The 16,341-nt window shown below is 32.0% G+C and overlaps 1 protein-coding gene across 6 annotated transcripts in view; it reads right to left on the bottom strand.

The window, feature by feature from the left end:
* The window catches only part of sona (sol narae metalloprotease), a 268,095-nt gene that overhangs the window by 174,443 nt on the left and 77,311 nt on the right, over window positions 1–16,341 (bottom strand). For all 6 annotated transcript variants that reach the window (XM_075308719.1, XM_075308717.1, XM_075308718.1 and 3 more), the window contains one exon: window positions 12,745–13,233. In XM_075308719.1, the coding sequence (XP_075164834.1) occupies window positions 12,745–13,233 (489 nt within the window). The remainder of the gene's footprint in view (window positions 1–12,744; window positions 13,234–16,341) is intronic.

Here is a 16,341-nt window from a genome sequence, read left to right as displayed (position 1 = left end):
TTTTCAAATATTACCAAAAATGAACGTAAAAAAAGTAAATTGAAACAGTTTTCTTATGTGCATCGATATGTATGGATAATTTATACCAAACTAGGACTATGATTTTACCTCTTGGACAAATTTTAAGTCACATTGACATGTACATAAATGTAATCAAGCTAGGCTATCGTGGTATTAGTTGACTGGTAGCCTTAGTTAATGCTAAGATATAAAAAAAAACTCACTTTTAAAGTTCTCTAAGCAAATTTTTTTGTAGCAATTTGGGTTAAATGAGTTCCGACAATTTGATTACGGATCTTGGTAGCATTTTATTAGCACCATAAAGTTTTGTTCTGTCATAGTTAAACACTACTTCTATAGTTATTCATAGACAAGGTAGACATTTTGAAGGCAACTAACAACTACTGAGTAGGAAATTAATCATTGGTCATCAAGAATCACCTGGGTTTAACTATATTCTTGCGAATAACCTAATATTAGGTGTAGTAAACAGAAATCCATTTTTATACCCTCCACCATAGGATGGGGGTATATTAACTTTGTCATTCCGTTTGTAACACATCGAAATATTGCTCTAAGACCCCCATAAAGTATATATATTCTGGGTCATGGTGAAATTCTGAGTCGATCTGAGCATGTCCGCCCGTCCGTCCGTCTGTTGAAATCACGCTAACTTCCGAACGAAACAAACTATCGACTTGAAACTTGGCACAAGTAGTTGTTATTAATGTAGGTCGGATGGTATTGCAAATGGGCCATATCGGTCCACTTTTACGTATAGCCCCTATAAACGGACCCCCAAATTTGGCTTGCGAGGCCTCTAAGAGAAGCAAATTTCATCCGATCCGGCTAAATTTGGTACATGGTGTTAGCATATGGTATGTAATAAGCATGCAAAAATTGGTCCACATCGGTCCATAATTATATAGCCCCCATATAAAACGTTCTCCAGATTTGGCTTGGGGAGCCTCTAAGAGAAGTAAATTTCATCCGATCCGGCTGAAATTTAGTACATGGTGTAAGTATATGGTCTCTAACAACCATGCAAAAATTGGTCCACATCGGACCATAATTATATATAGTCCCCATATAAACCGATCCCAAGATTTGACTTGCGGAGCCTGAAAGAGAAGCAAATTTCATCCGATCCGGCTGAAATTTGGTACATGATGTTGGTATATGGTCTCTAATAACCATGCAAAAATTGGTTCACATCGGTCCATAATTATATATAGCCCCCATATAAACCGATCCCCAGATTTGGCTTGCGGATCCTCAAAGAGAAGCAAATTTCATCCCATCCGGCTGAAATTTGGTACATGGTGTTGGTATATGGTCTGTAATAAGCATGCAAAAATTGGTCCACATCGGTCCATAATTATATAGCCCCCATATAGAACGTTCTCCAGATTTGACCTCCGGAGCGTCTTGGAGGAGCAATATTCATTCGATCCGGTTCAAATTTGGAACGTCGTGTTAGTATATGGCCGCTAACAACCATACCAAAATTGGTCCATATCGGTCTATAGTTTAATATAGCCGATCTCCAATCACACAAAAATTGGTCAATATCGGTTCATAATCATGGTTGTCACCCGAGCCAAAAATAATCTACCAAAATTTTATTTCTATAGAATTTTTTTTCAAAATTTTATTTCTATAGAAAATTTTTTCAAAATTTTATTTCTATAGAAAATTTTGTCAAAATTTTATTTCTATAGAAAATTTTGTTAAAATTTTTTTCGGTTCATAATCATGGTTGCCACTCGAGCCAAAAATAATCTACCAAAATTTTATTTCTATAGAAAATGTTGTTAAAATTTTATTTCTATAGAAAATTTTGTCAAAATTTTATTTCTATAGAAAATTTTGTCAACTTTTTATTTCTATAGAAAATTTTGTTAAAATTTTATTTCTATAGAAAATTTTTTCAAAATTTTATTTCTATAGAAAATTTTGTTAAAATTTTATTTCTATAGAAAATTTTTGTTAAAATTTTATTTCTATAGAAAATTTTGTCAAAATTTTAGTTTTATAGAAAATTTTGTCAAAAGTTTATTTATATAGAAAAGTTTGTTAAAATTTTTTTGTCTATAGAAAATTTTGTCAAACTGAATTATATACGTATGTTATCGACCTTTTTGATTTAATATATACCACGTATGGACTTAAATGCAATTTAGAAGACGGTGTTAGGAGGTTTTAAGATACCTTGCCATCGACAAGCGTTATCGCAACTTAAGTAATTCGATTGTGGATGGTAGTGTTTAAAAGAAGTTTCTACGCAATCCATGGTGGAGGGTACATAAGCTTCGGCCTGGCCGAACTTACGGCCGTATATACTTGTTTCAACGTTAAACCTTCAGAGACTCAAGACATCAACTTGGCAAGAACTGAAGTGATTTTTTTTAACGTTAAACCTTCAGAGACTAAAGACGTCAACTTGGCAGGAACTGAAATAATTGGTTTTTTTCAATTTCATCCTCTTCGAAGTAAACCCTCCCGATAAAATACACTTGTGTCAAAAATTGGTCCATTCCTCGAAACAGGCACTTCAGGCATAGTCATTAGAGCATTCTTCGATTCAGGGTTTATTTTTTGAAACGCGTTCCCTGGAATATTCTGTTGAGTATTGGGAGTCGGCTACTCAAATTAGGCGAATATGGAGATTGCGGAAGATATTGGTTAATATTTTAGCGAATTGTGATTTTTTTTAACGTTAAACCTTCAGAGACTAAAGACGTCAACTTGGCAGGAACTGAAATAATTTTTTTTTTCAATTTCATCCTCTTCGAAGTAATCCCTCCCGATAAAATACACTTGTGTCAAAAATTGGTCCATTCCTCGAAACAGGCACTTCAGGCATAGTCATTAGAGCATTCTTCGATTCAGGGTTTATTTTTTGAAACGCGTTCCCTGGAATGTTCTCTTGAGTATTGGGAGTCGGCTACTCAAATTAGGCGAATATGGAGATTGCGGAAGATATTGGTTAATTTTTTTTTAGCGAATTGACCTCAAAAAAGGTCAATGGACTACTGGTCGTTTGACAAACACACAAGCCTAAATATATTACAGGTAACGACATTGCCATGATATTTGGCTCAGATATCATTACCAATCCTGCCAACTTAAGAAAAATCGGAAATCAGAAAAAATGTTGAAAAGACGGAATTGGGTATACTAATGTCTTCGACGCATTTCTTTTATGTAAAGTTTTTGTCCAAAGGCGATAAACTTTTCAATGAAGTCGTTTTATCCTTTTATTTAAGTGATTTGAGTTAAAACTGAGTAAATTTATATGAAAGAAGCATTTGTTTGGTTAAGGTCTACTTTAAACATTTTGAAATATTGTGCAAAATTAATGAATTTGTCTTTAAATTTGTTGACTTTGTACCCTAGGGGAAATGGACCAACCACAGGACCGGTACAGAACTAGTCCCTGGTGTGTATGGAGCAGTCCTAGTTCTGGTCAAAACGTATGGAAAGGACCGGTCAATTTAACATGGATTTGTCATTGACGGGATTAATTTACACATTAGGACACGTCTTGGACTCATTCGATAGGACACATCCTATGACAACTTCGTAGTGTTACCCCTAAACAGCTCCTCATCAACTAGTCTGGGACAAACTCTCTTTTAGAAGAGAAAAACTTTTGGAGTATTTAGAACAACAGATTATTCTGATTATTTTATTTTAGAAAATGGGTAGATCCAATAAGATTTTAATATCGGTAGAGTATAGAAATCAACAAGTTATACGAAAATTTTAAAATTTCGATAAACTGGGTTTGTTGATAATATATAGAATTTCAGGGGGTTTGATGACAAAAATTCTCCCAAGCAAATCAGTTCACCCAGTACGCTTCCCGAAGATAAATTTAAAGATTCTACCTATGATGGCTAGATCAGATTTTGGATTTATAAGAACCAATTTTGTTCGAGTTTTAGAGAAATCATAAACATATCGTGCAAATGATGAAATAACGCCTTGATTTTAAATCTTAAATCTGTAGATTTTTACCGCCCTTATTTAAATGATTACGTGTAGTAAAATCTGGAAATTGTACTTTCAGTTTCAAGCAATTTTCATGAGCAGTGCGCCTGCTATACACTAAAAGAAGAGTTTTCTTTTCTGAGGAACGAAATTGTAGACAAGCTAAGTTTCCTTTTGACATAAGTTTTGGAGGCAATCGTTGAATCGCTTATAAAAAATTCGGATTAATTTGCTCTAAACGAAAATACTTTATACGAAAGCGGAATTTCGCATGTCTAAAATTTCATTCCGGAGGAAAATATTTTTTCTTTGGATGCACACTCAAGAAGAGAAATCGGTCTATATTGATGCCTTACCAAATGGACCGGTAAAAATAAATGCGAAACAGATTTTTGAGGGTTTACAATATATATTTATAGATATTTACATTTTCAGGCAAATCGAATAAAAACTACGGGTCCTAGAAGCCCAAGGAGTTAAATCGGGAGATCGGTCTATGTGGGGGCTATACCAAAACATGGGTCGACACATACCAAATTCGGCATATTGGTCAGCCGGATTCTAGAAGTCCTAGAAATAAATTTTCGACACACCTCTTAATGGTCCTCAAATACCTCTAGAATTCCAATTTCAGATAAGTTGGGTAAAAACTATGAATTCTAGAAGCCCAAGAAGTATAGTCGAGAGATCAGTCTATATGGGGGCTATACACAAACATGGACCGATACACCCCATTTTCGACACACTAATTTATGGTACTAAAATACCTCTGGATTTTCAATTTCAGGCAAATCGGATAGTAAATACAGTTTCTAGAAGCCCAAGAAGTAAAATCAGGATGTCGGTCTATATGGGGGCTATACCAAAACATGGACCCATACACCCCACTTTCGAAACACCTTTTTGTAATTCTAAAATGCATTTAGATTTTCAATTTCAGGCAAATCGGATAGTAAATACAATTTCTAGAAGCCCTAGAAGTAAAATCAGGAGATCGGTCTATATGGGGGCTATATCAAAACATGGACCGATAGGCATCATTTTCGGCACACCATTTGATGGTCCAAAAACACCTCTAGAGTTCCAATTTCAGGCAAATTGGATAAAACTACGAATTTTAGAAGTCCAAGAAGTAAAGTCGGGAGATCGGTCTATATGGGGGCTATACCCAAACATGGACCGATACACCCCATTTTCGACACACTAATTTATGGTACTAAAATACCTCTGGATTTTCAATTCCAGGCAAATCGGAGAGTAAATACAGTTTCTAGAAGCCCAAGAAGTAAAATCAGGAGATCGGTCTATATGGGGGCTATACCAAAACATGGACCGATACAACCCATTTTCGAAACACCTTTTTGTAATTCTGAAATGCATTTAGATTTTCAATATCAGGCAAATCGGATTGTAAATACAGTTTCTAGAAGCCCGAGAAGTAAAATCAGGAGATCGGTCTATATGGGGGCTATATCAAAACATGTTTTCGGGACACCTTTTTATGGTACTAAAATACTTCTAGATTTCCAATTTCAGGCAAATTGGATAAAAACTACGGTTTATATAAGCCCAAGACCCCAAATAGGGAGGTAGGTTGATATAGGGACTATATGAATAGTTGGACCGATATAGGTCATCTTCGAACTTGACCTGCCTGCAAACAAAAAAACGAATCTGTGCCAAATTTCAGGACGATGGCGCCATTATTGAAGGCTGTAGCGTGATTACAACAGACAGACAGACGGACATGCTTATATCGTCTTAGAATTTCTCCCTGTTCAATAATTTTTTATTTATTTATTTATCTATTTATTACAATTTTAAAAACTATAATAAACATTAAAGCACTAGCTACAAAGGCTATCGGCTTAATAATATATATACTTTATATAGTCGGAAATCGATATTTCGATGTGTTACAAACGAAATCACAAACTTATTATACGCACATCACCATTCTATGGTGGTGGGTATAATAATGGAGGTGGAAAAATCAGGGAGCCATCTAGTTTTGAATATAGACTCTATAAATTAAAAATTAGGATACATATCTCATTTATTGAATTTTCTTTGTTTGTGATATATCCACAAATGTTTTCATGTAGAAATAAATTTTAGATTAAAAATCCAAATTAAAATATATACTTCAAAGCAAAAAATGGTTTCTTTTTTTTTAGCAAAAAAAAATGTAAACCAAAGGTGCAAAGTGTTCAAAATAAATATTAGCCTATTTTTGAAGCTTTATTATCTATAATTCAAGGATTCAATATCTCGCTTAATTTTCTTTAATTTAAGGGAGATTTGCCATAATGCAAAGACATACAACGGAATGGCACAAATTTGAAGCATTTGCGTCCAAAATTTAAAGAAACCAATTTTATGAAAGAGTATAAAATTTGTTTCAATTAAGATTTCTTTATTCTAAAGAAATTTGTCATTAATTTGTAAATATGTTTTTCAGTATGTCTTCTGAGTTAGTAAGTATATTTTATGTGGAATCTAAGAACAGTATTTCCGATAGGTATATTTTCTTTATTTTAAAGAAATTTTTCATTAATATGTCAATATGTTTTTCAGTATGGCTTCATATTAACTCTGGGTCTGATTTTGAGTTGGTAAATATACACACAGAGAAGGAATATGATCACCTCCAACATATTTCAAGAGCAATATGTTATTTTTGTATGGTGACCATGTAGCATGTTTGTCACTAAAATGTTATTTTCTCGTCAAATATAACCTGCTTGCCGAAATCAGATACATGATTTCCGAGAAAATAACATGGTTGCGAAAACCATATTACATGGTCACCAGCCAAAAATAACATTTTGCTCTTAAAACATGTTTGAGGTGATCATATTCCTTCTCTGGGTGTATATTATGTGGAATCTAAGAACAGTATTTCCGATAGCTATATTTTCTCTCAGATCTAAGCTATTATACCGGAATGAATAATACGAAATATTCTTGCAAAAGATTCTGACAAAACCGTGAAGGAAAATTTTATGATTTGTTAACTAAGAATACTCCAGAAAACCATTTGTTTAAATTTATCACCCATGTTTTCATACTTCCGCCAGAGGGTAAAGGGCATTAGCTAAACTACCAATATATTTCATAAAACAACTATGATTATTAGGCTCTTGATATCAAGTGTTTCATTTTTCCTGGCTAGACCATTGTTCTGACATAAAAATATTTCCATGATTACATTCAAATTCTTTTCTTATTTAACCGTTCATTTTTTAAATGAACCAAATAAAAAACTTAAGCACCAGGGGAAAAAAACAATATCACTTTATCTCATGAGGAAAACAATACTAGAAACAACTTTAACCTCAGAACTTTGAAGTAAAGCCTTAAAGCAATTCGAATTCATTTTTGTATGTTTTTGAGACAAAGGCAAATTTTTCAAAAAATATGTTGAAAAATTGTTCTATAGCCCACAAGATCTTTTGGGTATGTATATATGTTTTTACATGGCGAAACAAAAACATTAACAAACGTCTACATAGTCGTTAAAATATTATTTATTTGTTCATTTTAGCAATAAGCAAAAACCCTATTGTTATAATTTACATTGAAATGATACTAAAATATGCATAAGCAATTAGTTTGACTAACGCCATTAAAATATTTCTAGACTCTCTATGAAAATGAAAGATGAATTCCAGTTGAAAAAAAATTGCTATTTTGTTGAAAATAAATTAAAACACCAAGCTTTCTGTCATTGTAATTGTCTTTGCTAATATTCTATGTGGAATAGGGTATGAGGTAATTTGAAATTTATGTTTACCTTGAAAATTAAAATTTTTAAGTAAAATATAGGAAAATTAGTTATAACTCCATTATCATGTGAAATTCCGTTAGTAAGCAATTGTTATCGAAGAGCAAATTTTGCAAAAAGAGTTGATTGAATTTGAAAACGTAATCAATTAAAATATCAATCAATTAATCAAATTAAAAAATAAAATCAGTTATGGCAATGACTGAAAATATTAAAATTTTAAATTAAAATAATAAGTTTACAATTTAAATATTTTAATGAAATAGAATAATAAATATTTTAATTACAAAGAAAAAATTATAAATATTATTGAAAAATTACTTCAGAAATAAAAAGTATCATACTATTCATTGCTTCATTAAATTTTGACTCTAATCTAAAGAAAAATTCAACTATGATTATAATTCATAAATTCATAAGAAAGTTTAAACTCTTATGAAATTACAAGAAAATTATTTCATCAAAAGGAAAAATAAACATAAATAAATAACACTAGTTTACACCGAAAATGTACAGTTGGTGAGAGTTGGCTTTTCTTATGTATTTTGATCTGCTGAATTCGCAAAAAAACAAATTTTTCATGGAACAGTTTTTGAGATATCCCGTTTTTTTAATTTTTCGCTCTTTTTTCACTAAACAAATTATATCTCGAGTTAGAAATGTCCGATTATTATGCAAACAGGTCAATAATTTGATCTATCCCAATTATCCACCATTCCCCCACTCTGGTGCTACAGGGTGATTCTTTTCCGATAGAGTGTAGAATCTGGTACAAATAGTAAGATCAACTAGAAGAAAAACGACCGAAAAATTGCAAAGTTATAAGGAATTGAGTGAACAAATCCGATGTCAAATCATGCAAGTATGAACAACTCACCCACACAAAAATGCATTTTTGTGTGGCCGAGTGGCAGTTTTGTGTGGGTGAGTGGCTCATATTTGCATGATTTGACATCGGATTTGTTCACTCAATTCCTTATAACTTTGCAATTTTTCGGTCGTTTTTCTTCTAGTTGATCTTACTATTTGTACCAGGTTCTACACTCTATCGGATAAGAATCGCCCTATAGCACCAGAGTGGGGGAATGGTGGATAATTGGGATAGATCAAATTATTGACCTGTTTGAATAATTTTTCTTGGGGTTACAGAAATTCCTAAATATGTACATACGACATGCAAATCGGATAAAACTTCGGATTAGGTATCTACCTTTTCTTCATGAGTTTTACTGAGTGTGATTGTGTATGCGTAGCAGTTTTCATTTTTGAATGCACATGATTAAATTTTTTACTCACATATACACATCTCTATCATGAACCATTGTTTTGTGTCTTATGTTATTTGAATTCATATGAATTCCATACATTCGTATTGTATAAATTAATAAATAAGGATTGCATATTTCTCAATGACACAAGAATACAAATCATGTCAATTTAAATGACAAATCAAAAGACTTAAGACATAAACATGGCATTTTGATGTGTTTCAATGAAAAATTCCCACAAGGGATACATTTACATTGGCCATATGCTTAAGACAATTACAATAACATATTGATGACAATAATGGATAAAAAAAAGTACATACCACAAATACTAATGTAGTGAATTGCAGAAAATGAAAATTTTCTTTACCAAGTGAAAAAGTTAATTATGTCAAAAAAATGTTCTTGAATTTATTGTTTAGATAAAAAAATTCTAAAATTAACCTACATTTTCACTTTTTTATTGTAGAAATTGGATAGGAACACACTTTACCGTTATTGGGACTGAAAATTATGTCTTCAAGATGATAGAAAACTGCAACTCTTGTAAATTTTAGCATGTATGCAAAATTTTGTACTTTTTTATGAAAACACATTTGAATATATTGTTGGGATTATTTAAATTGACATCTTAGAAAAGTGTCGTGATTTATTTTTCTCAAAAAAAGTATACTTTTATTATTTTATTTAAATCAATGATTTTTCGATATCGTTGATTGGCATAACCAAATATTTGGAAATCCCTTATTTCTTACAAATCTAAGATTTGTCTATTATATCAAAAAAATGGTAGAAAAAATCTCTAGATGATTGATTAAATATTGGTTGCATAGTGATGGTCTACCATAAAAATTATTTGATATATTACCATTTTGCTTGGAACTGATGGATTTCAAAAAACTTGCCATTTGTATATTTCGTCATGATATTGTTGAAAAATCTTATAAATAATAGACAAACTGAGTAAAATATTCTCACAATCAATCCACTGCTGTCAAAAAAAAAAAAAAAACTATATCAACATCTGTAATAATTCGGCAAGTGAAATGTGGACATCCCGTAAAGACTTATAAATTGCAAAAGACACTCGATCTCCATACCCCATATTAATAAGTTAGACTAGAAGGAAGTGGTGAATATCCTAGAGTTGTGTTCTGTTTGAGAAAAAAATCGTAAACTCTCTAAATGATTTTGTTTAGATAACCATGCACACATCGAGAATTTCAATCGGATGAAATCTGCTCCTCCAAGAGGCTGCGAAACCCAAATCCGGGGATCGGTTTATATGGGGGCTATATATAATTATGGGCCGATATGGACCAATTTTTGCATGGTTGTTAGTGACCATATACTAACATAACGTACAAAATTTTAACCGACTCGATTGCAATTTGCTCCTCCAAAATGCTCCGCAGATCAAATCTGGGGATCAATTTATAACGGGGCTTGGACCGATATGGACCAATTTTTGCATGGTTGTTAGAGGCCATATACTCACAAAATATACCAAAGTTGAATCTGATCTGATGAAATTTGCTCCTCCAAGGGGCTCCGACAGCTAAATCTGGGTATTGGTTTATATTGGGGCTTTATATAAATTTTGAAGCGATATGGACCAATTTTTGCATATTTGTTAGAGGCCATATATTAACACCACCTACCAAATTTCAGCCGGATCGGATACAATTGCCTTCTCTAAGAAGATCCGCAAGCCAAATCTAGGTGTCGGTTTATATGAGGACTATATGTAAAAGTGGTCCAATATGCCCCCGTTGCAATACCATCAATAACAACTACCCAGCAACCTACATCAATAACAACTACCCAGCAAAATAATGTGGAAGTTATTCTAAAGGCACAACTTTAGAAGCACTTCCAAAAATGTTCTCCCAAAGAAGTTTTTTATTTTAACAGTACAGGAAGATTTGAGTAAATTTTTTTATAACTCGCTTTTTTAATATTTTTAATGAGAAATTTAAATTTTTTGTGTTTGAAATAGGTTAAAAACAGACTAAGAATTAATAAAATGGTACACATTATTTAAATTTTGCTGAAAAAAACTCTAAATCCGTTCAGAAATCTTGCGAGTTTTTGATAATATTTGATGTCAAACGTTCCAGACAAGCGTTTGAATGCATTAAAAATCATAAAAAAAATTGAAAAATTATTTATTTTAAAATATCACAAAATTTCTTTCACCTTAAGAAGTGATGCAAATTCAGTGAAACGACTGTTGAAATGTTGGACATCCGTCCTATGACAAGCCCATATTAAATTCATCGATTTCATTGCTTCTGCGTCAATTTTGCACAACTTCCGGATCCAAATAGAACATTTTCACTACTTTTTGGGCGACGCTTTTTTTTTGCTGGGTACTTGTGTCAAGTTTCAAGTCCATAGCTTGTTTCGTTCGGAAGTTAGCGTGATTTCAACCATACGGACAGACGTCGCTAGATCGACTTTATGGGGTCTTTATGAGAAGAAAATGAGCGACACTGACATGGGGAACAAAATTGAAAACTGAACTAAGGAATTAGCAAAAGGAGTTGTCTTTTGAATTTTAGAGTAATTGCAAATTTTGGAAGGCAATTTAAAAAATTGTGGGCGTGTGGATATTTCGAAGTCTTGTATGTGTCACTTTAGACATTGGCTCTTACATTTCAAAACATATTTGCACATTCATTATTACAAAATGCAGTTTGTGTGCCAGTTGTACAAAATATGGATGTATTTACATATTCAGAGCAAACAAAGTTTTGAGTTTAGTTTCCTGATAAGACTACATAACACTCTATGAGACATACCGCAATTCTTTTCCTGATTTCATATTTCCGACATCCTTTCATCTCATATCCTGAGAGTTCAGCTGTAATTTGTTCAATTAACTAAATCATTTCTAATATCATGTTCGTGTCTTAAGTCTTTTGTTTTATTTTTTTTCTCTGTACACCCCATACGGCAAATTAAGCTATTAATTTGCACATGTTAACACTTTCATAATTAAATATTTATTCGCCACTCAGTTTTAAACAGAAAGAAAGTTACGACCACACACTTTTAGTGTAGTTAACGATGATTATTGCAAATCATCGAAAAAAAAGGAAGTTACGCGGAAGTTTTATTTGATTGAAACACCCAGAAAGAGAGTGAGTGATCATAAAGCACCGTATTCACAAATGCAAATCAAAACAACAACTATCGAACAGAGTAATACTAATAACTATTTGGCTAAAGTGTGTTAAAGCAATGGCATATCGAAGGAGTGTTAAAGCAATGTCCAAGAGTTAAGTAACAAAGATTCAATGAAAGAAGGAAAGAAATAAAAAAACCAATGGCAAAATTAAGCTAAATGAAAGTAGTTGAGCAAGAAATGTAAATTGAATGTGAATTTATAAATAAAAAACATACGTGCAAAACTAACGAAAAAAAACCCAAAAATTAAAAAACAAAAAATATTTTTTAGACATTTTTAACGACAACGTACAAAACTATAGATAGTTTACAGCAGCCTGTATGCCACTTTAAATTAAAGTCAATATTTAAAGTAAAGTCATGGCTATATGGCCGTATAAAAGATTGATGGAAATCATAAATTTTAAACAAATTTGACCATAACAACTTAGATAGATCACATTTTTCTTTGTTCGCCATAAAATGAAAACAAAATCGTTGTTTATTTTTTTAACGACTTACCTCATCGACAATTTTCTCCAAATTTATACCATGCGTGGCATTGGCCTCTTTGTCCATAAACCACATTGGTAAATTGTGCAATTCACCTTTTTTAAATAATCCTTGTGTTTTCTTCAATGTCAAATTTAGTTTCTCCCCAAATGCATGCACTTGCACTTTATGCTCTTCTATATGTTTCACATCTTTTCTTTTGCTGTTACTTTCATTTGTATTATCCAAATGGTTTAAGGCTTTTGTCTTTGAAGCCATTTTTGTTGCACTATAATAGGGTGTCTTACTGAGATCCTTTTTGATGTGATGTAAATCGTTTGCATGTGATGTAAACTCTTCTATACTACGTTTCCGACGTCTATAATTACTATACTGTTGGGCGGATAATTCTTCATTGTTATGATGTAGAAGTTTTATAACTTCATATTGTGGCACTGATTCATGATCCTCCACATGAAATATCGATTGTAGTTGTTGCGGAGACATTTGTTTGTGAATCTAAAATAAAGAGAAATTCAAATATTTAATCAAATGTTACTATATTGATTTATAAAATAAAATAAATTAATTAATTACTATAGACGGTGTCTCCAAAGCAGTAAAATCTTATCAAAAATGTTAGCTTTACTGGAAAACTTTTTAGTTCTGACATTTTCTTTACAAAAAATGTATAATACAAATTCCTTAATCATGATGTCCAATAAGCTCGTATTAAAATTGTAATAATATATAAAGTAATTAATTTGGACGAAAAACCAAAAAAAAAAAAAAAATAACTAGTATATACGGACGTAAGTTCGGCCAGTCCGAATCTTATGTACCCTCCACCATGGATTGCATAGAAACTTATACTAAAGACTATCATCCACAATCGAATTACCTGGGTTGCAAGGTATCTTAAAACTTCTTAACACCGTCTTCTAAATTGTAAGTTCGTCAATACGGGGTATATATTAAACAAAAAAAGGCAGTCTGACAAAATTTTCTATAGAAATAAAATTTTGACGAAATTTTTTAATAGAAATAAAATTTAGACGAAATTTTTTAATAGAAATAAAATTTAGACGAAATTTTTTATAAAAAAATAAAATTTTGACGAAATTTTCTATAGAAATAATATATTGACAACATTTTCTATAGAAATAAAATATTGACAAAATTTTCCATAGACATACAATTGCGTCAAAATTTTCTATAGAAATAAAACTTTGACGAAATTTTCTATGGAAATAAAATGTTGACAAAATTTTCTATAGAAATCAAATTTTAAACCAAATTTTCTATGGAAATAAAATTTTGACGAAATTTTTTATAGAAATAAAATTTTGACGAAATTTTCTATAGAAATAAAATTTTGACAAAATTTCCATAGAAATACAATTTTGACAAAATTTTCTATAGAAATAAAATTTTGACAAAATTTTCTATAGAAATAAAATTTTGACAAAATTTTCTATAGAAATAAAATTTTGACAAAATTTTCTATAGAAATAAAATTTTGACAAAATTTTCTATAGAAATAAAATTTTGACAAAATTTTCTATAGAAAAAAAAAAATTGACAAAATTTTCTATAGAAACAAAGTTTTGAACACAATTTTCTACAGAAATAAAAATTTGGTAGATTATTTTTGGCGATATGGACCAATTTTTGTGTGACTGGGGATCGGCTATATATAACTATAGACCGATATGGACCAATTTTTACATGGTTGTTTGAGGCTATATACTAACACCACGTATCCAATTTCAACCGGATCGGATGAATTTTGCTTCTCTAAGAGGCTCCGGAGTTCAAATCTGGGGATCGGTTTATATGGGGACTATATATAATTATGGACCGATATGGACCAATTTTCGCATGGTTGTTATAGACCATATAATAACACCACGTACCAAATTTCAACCGGATCGGATGAATTTTGCTCCTTCAAGAGACTCCGGAGGTCAAATCTGGGGATCGGTTTATATGGTGGCTATATATAATTATAGACCGATATCGATCAATTTTTCCATGGTTGTTAGAAACCATATATTAACACCAGGTACCAAATTTCAGCCAGATCGGATGAAATTTGCTTCTCTTAAAAGATCCGTAAACCAAATTTGGGGATCAATTTATATGGGGGCTATAAATAATTATTGACCGATATGGACCAATTTTTGCATGTTTGTTAGAGGCCATATACTAACACCATGTACCAAATTTCGGCCAGATCGGATGAAATATGCTTCTCTTAGAGGCTCCGCAAGCCAAATCTTTGGGTGCGTTTATATGGGGGCTATACGTAAAAGTGGTCCGATATGGCCCATTTGCAATACCATCCGACCTACATCAAATTTCAAGTCGATAGCTTGTTTCGTTCGGAAGTTAGCGTGATTTCAACAGACGGACGGACGGACATGCTTAGATCGGCTCAGAATTTCACCACGACCCAGAATATATATACTTTATGGGGACTTGGAGCAATATTTCGATGTGTTACAAAAGGAATGACAAAGTTAATATACCCCCATCCCATGGAGGAGGGTATAAAAACGCCCAAAAACGTAGACAAAAAACGATAACAATACCAGCAATTTCAGATCATTCCTGAAGACCAGGTTTTATCTAAATCTTCGCCGCTGTGGTAGAAAACTTGCTCGAGCATCCAAGAACAGATTCCACGAAAATCTACAAATCTCAAACCGTTGGACTTTTGCGCCTGGCACATTTTGGAGATTAAGGTTGGCACTAAAAATTCAAAAGTGTCAATCATCTCAAGACGGTGCCAAACCACTTTGGTACAGCATGCCTTGGCTTTTTTGGCCGTTAATAATCCATAAATCGTGCTAAAGATAGACAGTTCGAAGAAATCTAAGCTTATTCAAAAATGTCAGGCTTTATCTGACATTTTTGCTTATAAACAATAAAATTAAAAATTGTAGCTATTTATTTTGTTACATTACATACCAGCCACCCTGTACATAATTATCAACCGATATGGGCCAATGTTTACGTAAGGAATGACAATGTTAGTATAGCCCCCACACCCTCAAAAAATCGCTTTTGTAACATATACTCCCAAACATATTCTGCTTCAAGAATATATATTTTCAGGATTGGTCCAAACAAAATATTGTTTGTATTGTTTAAACATATTATGTTTCACCATAGGCATAAACTGGTAGAAAAAAAAATTAATGAAATTTTCTTTGTGTCTATATTTTTTACTTACAGCAGCATACTCTCTAGGTCTCTCTTTCTAAACACATATATGTTTATAGGCTATTTCTAAATTAATATATGTTCGCATCCAAGCATATTATATTTACAAAAAGTTTATGTCCAAAACATAATATGTTCTAACATAATAACATATATGTCCCAAACATGGTATGCTAGATTATGAATATGCTTGTACGATAAAAATGTTACATGGTCACCATCCAACAATTACATTTTGCTCTTGAAACATGTTTGAGGTAATCATATTCCTTCTCTGGGTGCGGTCAATATATAGACGCTTCACTAAACTTGCCAGTGCTTTGTAACTCATTTACATATTGGTCCGAGAACCCATACTAGTATCGTTGTTGGGACATTTAAGGACTTCCGTTCGTCTTA

Source organism: Haematobia irritans, chromosome 5, assembly GCF_050003625.1.
Source record: "Haematobia irritans isolate KBUSLIRL chromosome 5, ASM5000362v1, whole genome shotgun sequence".
Lineage (NCBI taxonomy): Eukaryota > Metazoa > Arthropoda > Insecta > Diptera > Muscidae > Haematobia > Haematobia irritans.
The sequence above is the reverse complement of the archived record's forward strand: the minus strand, read 5'-3'. Positions and strand labels throughout refer to the sequence as shown.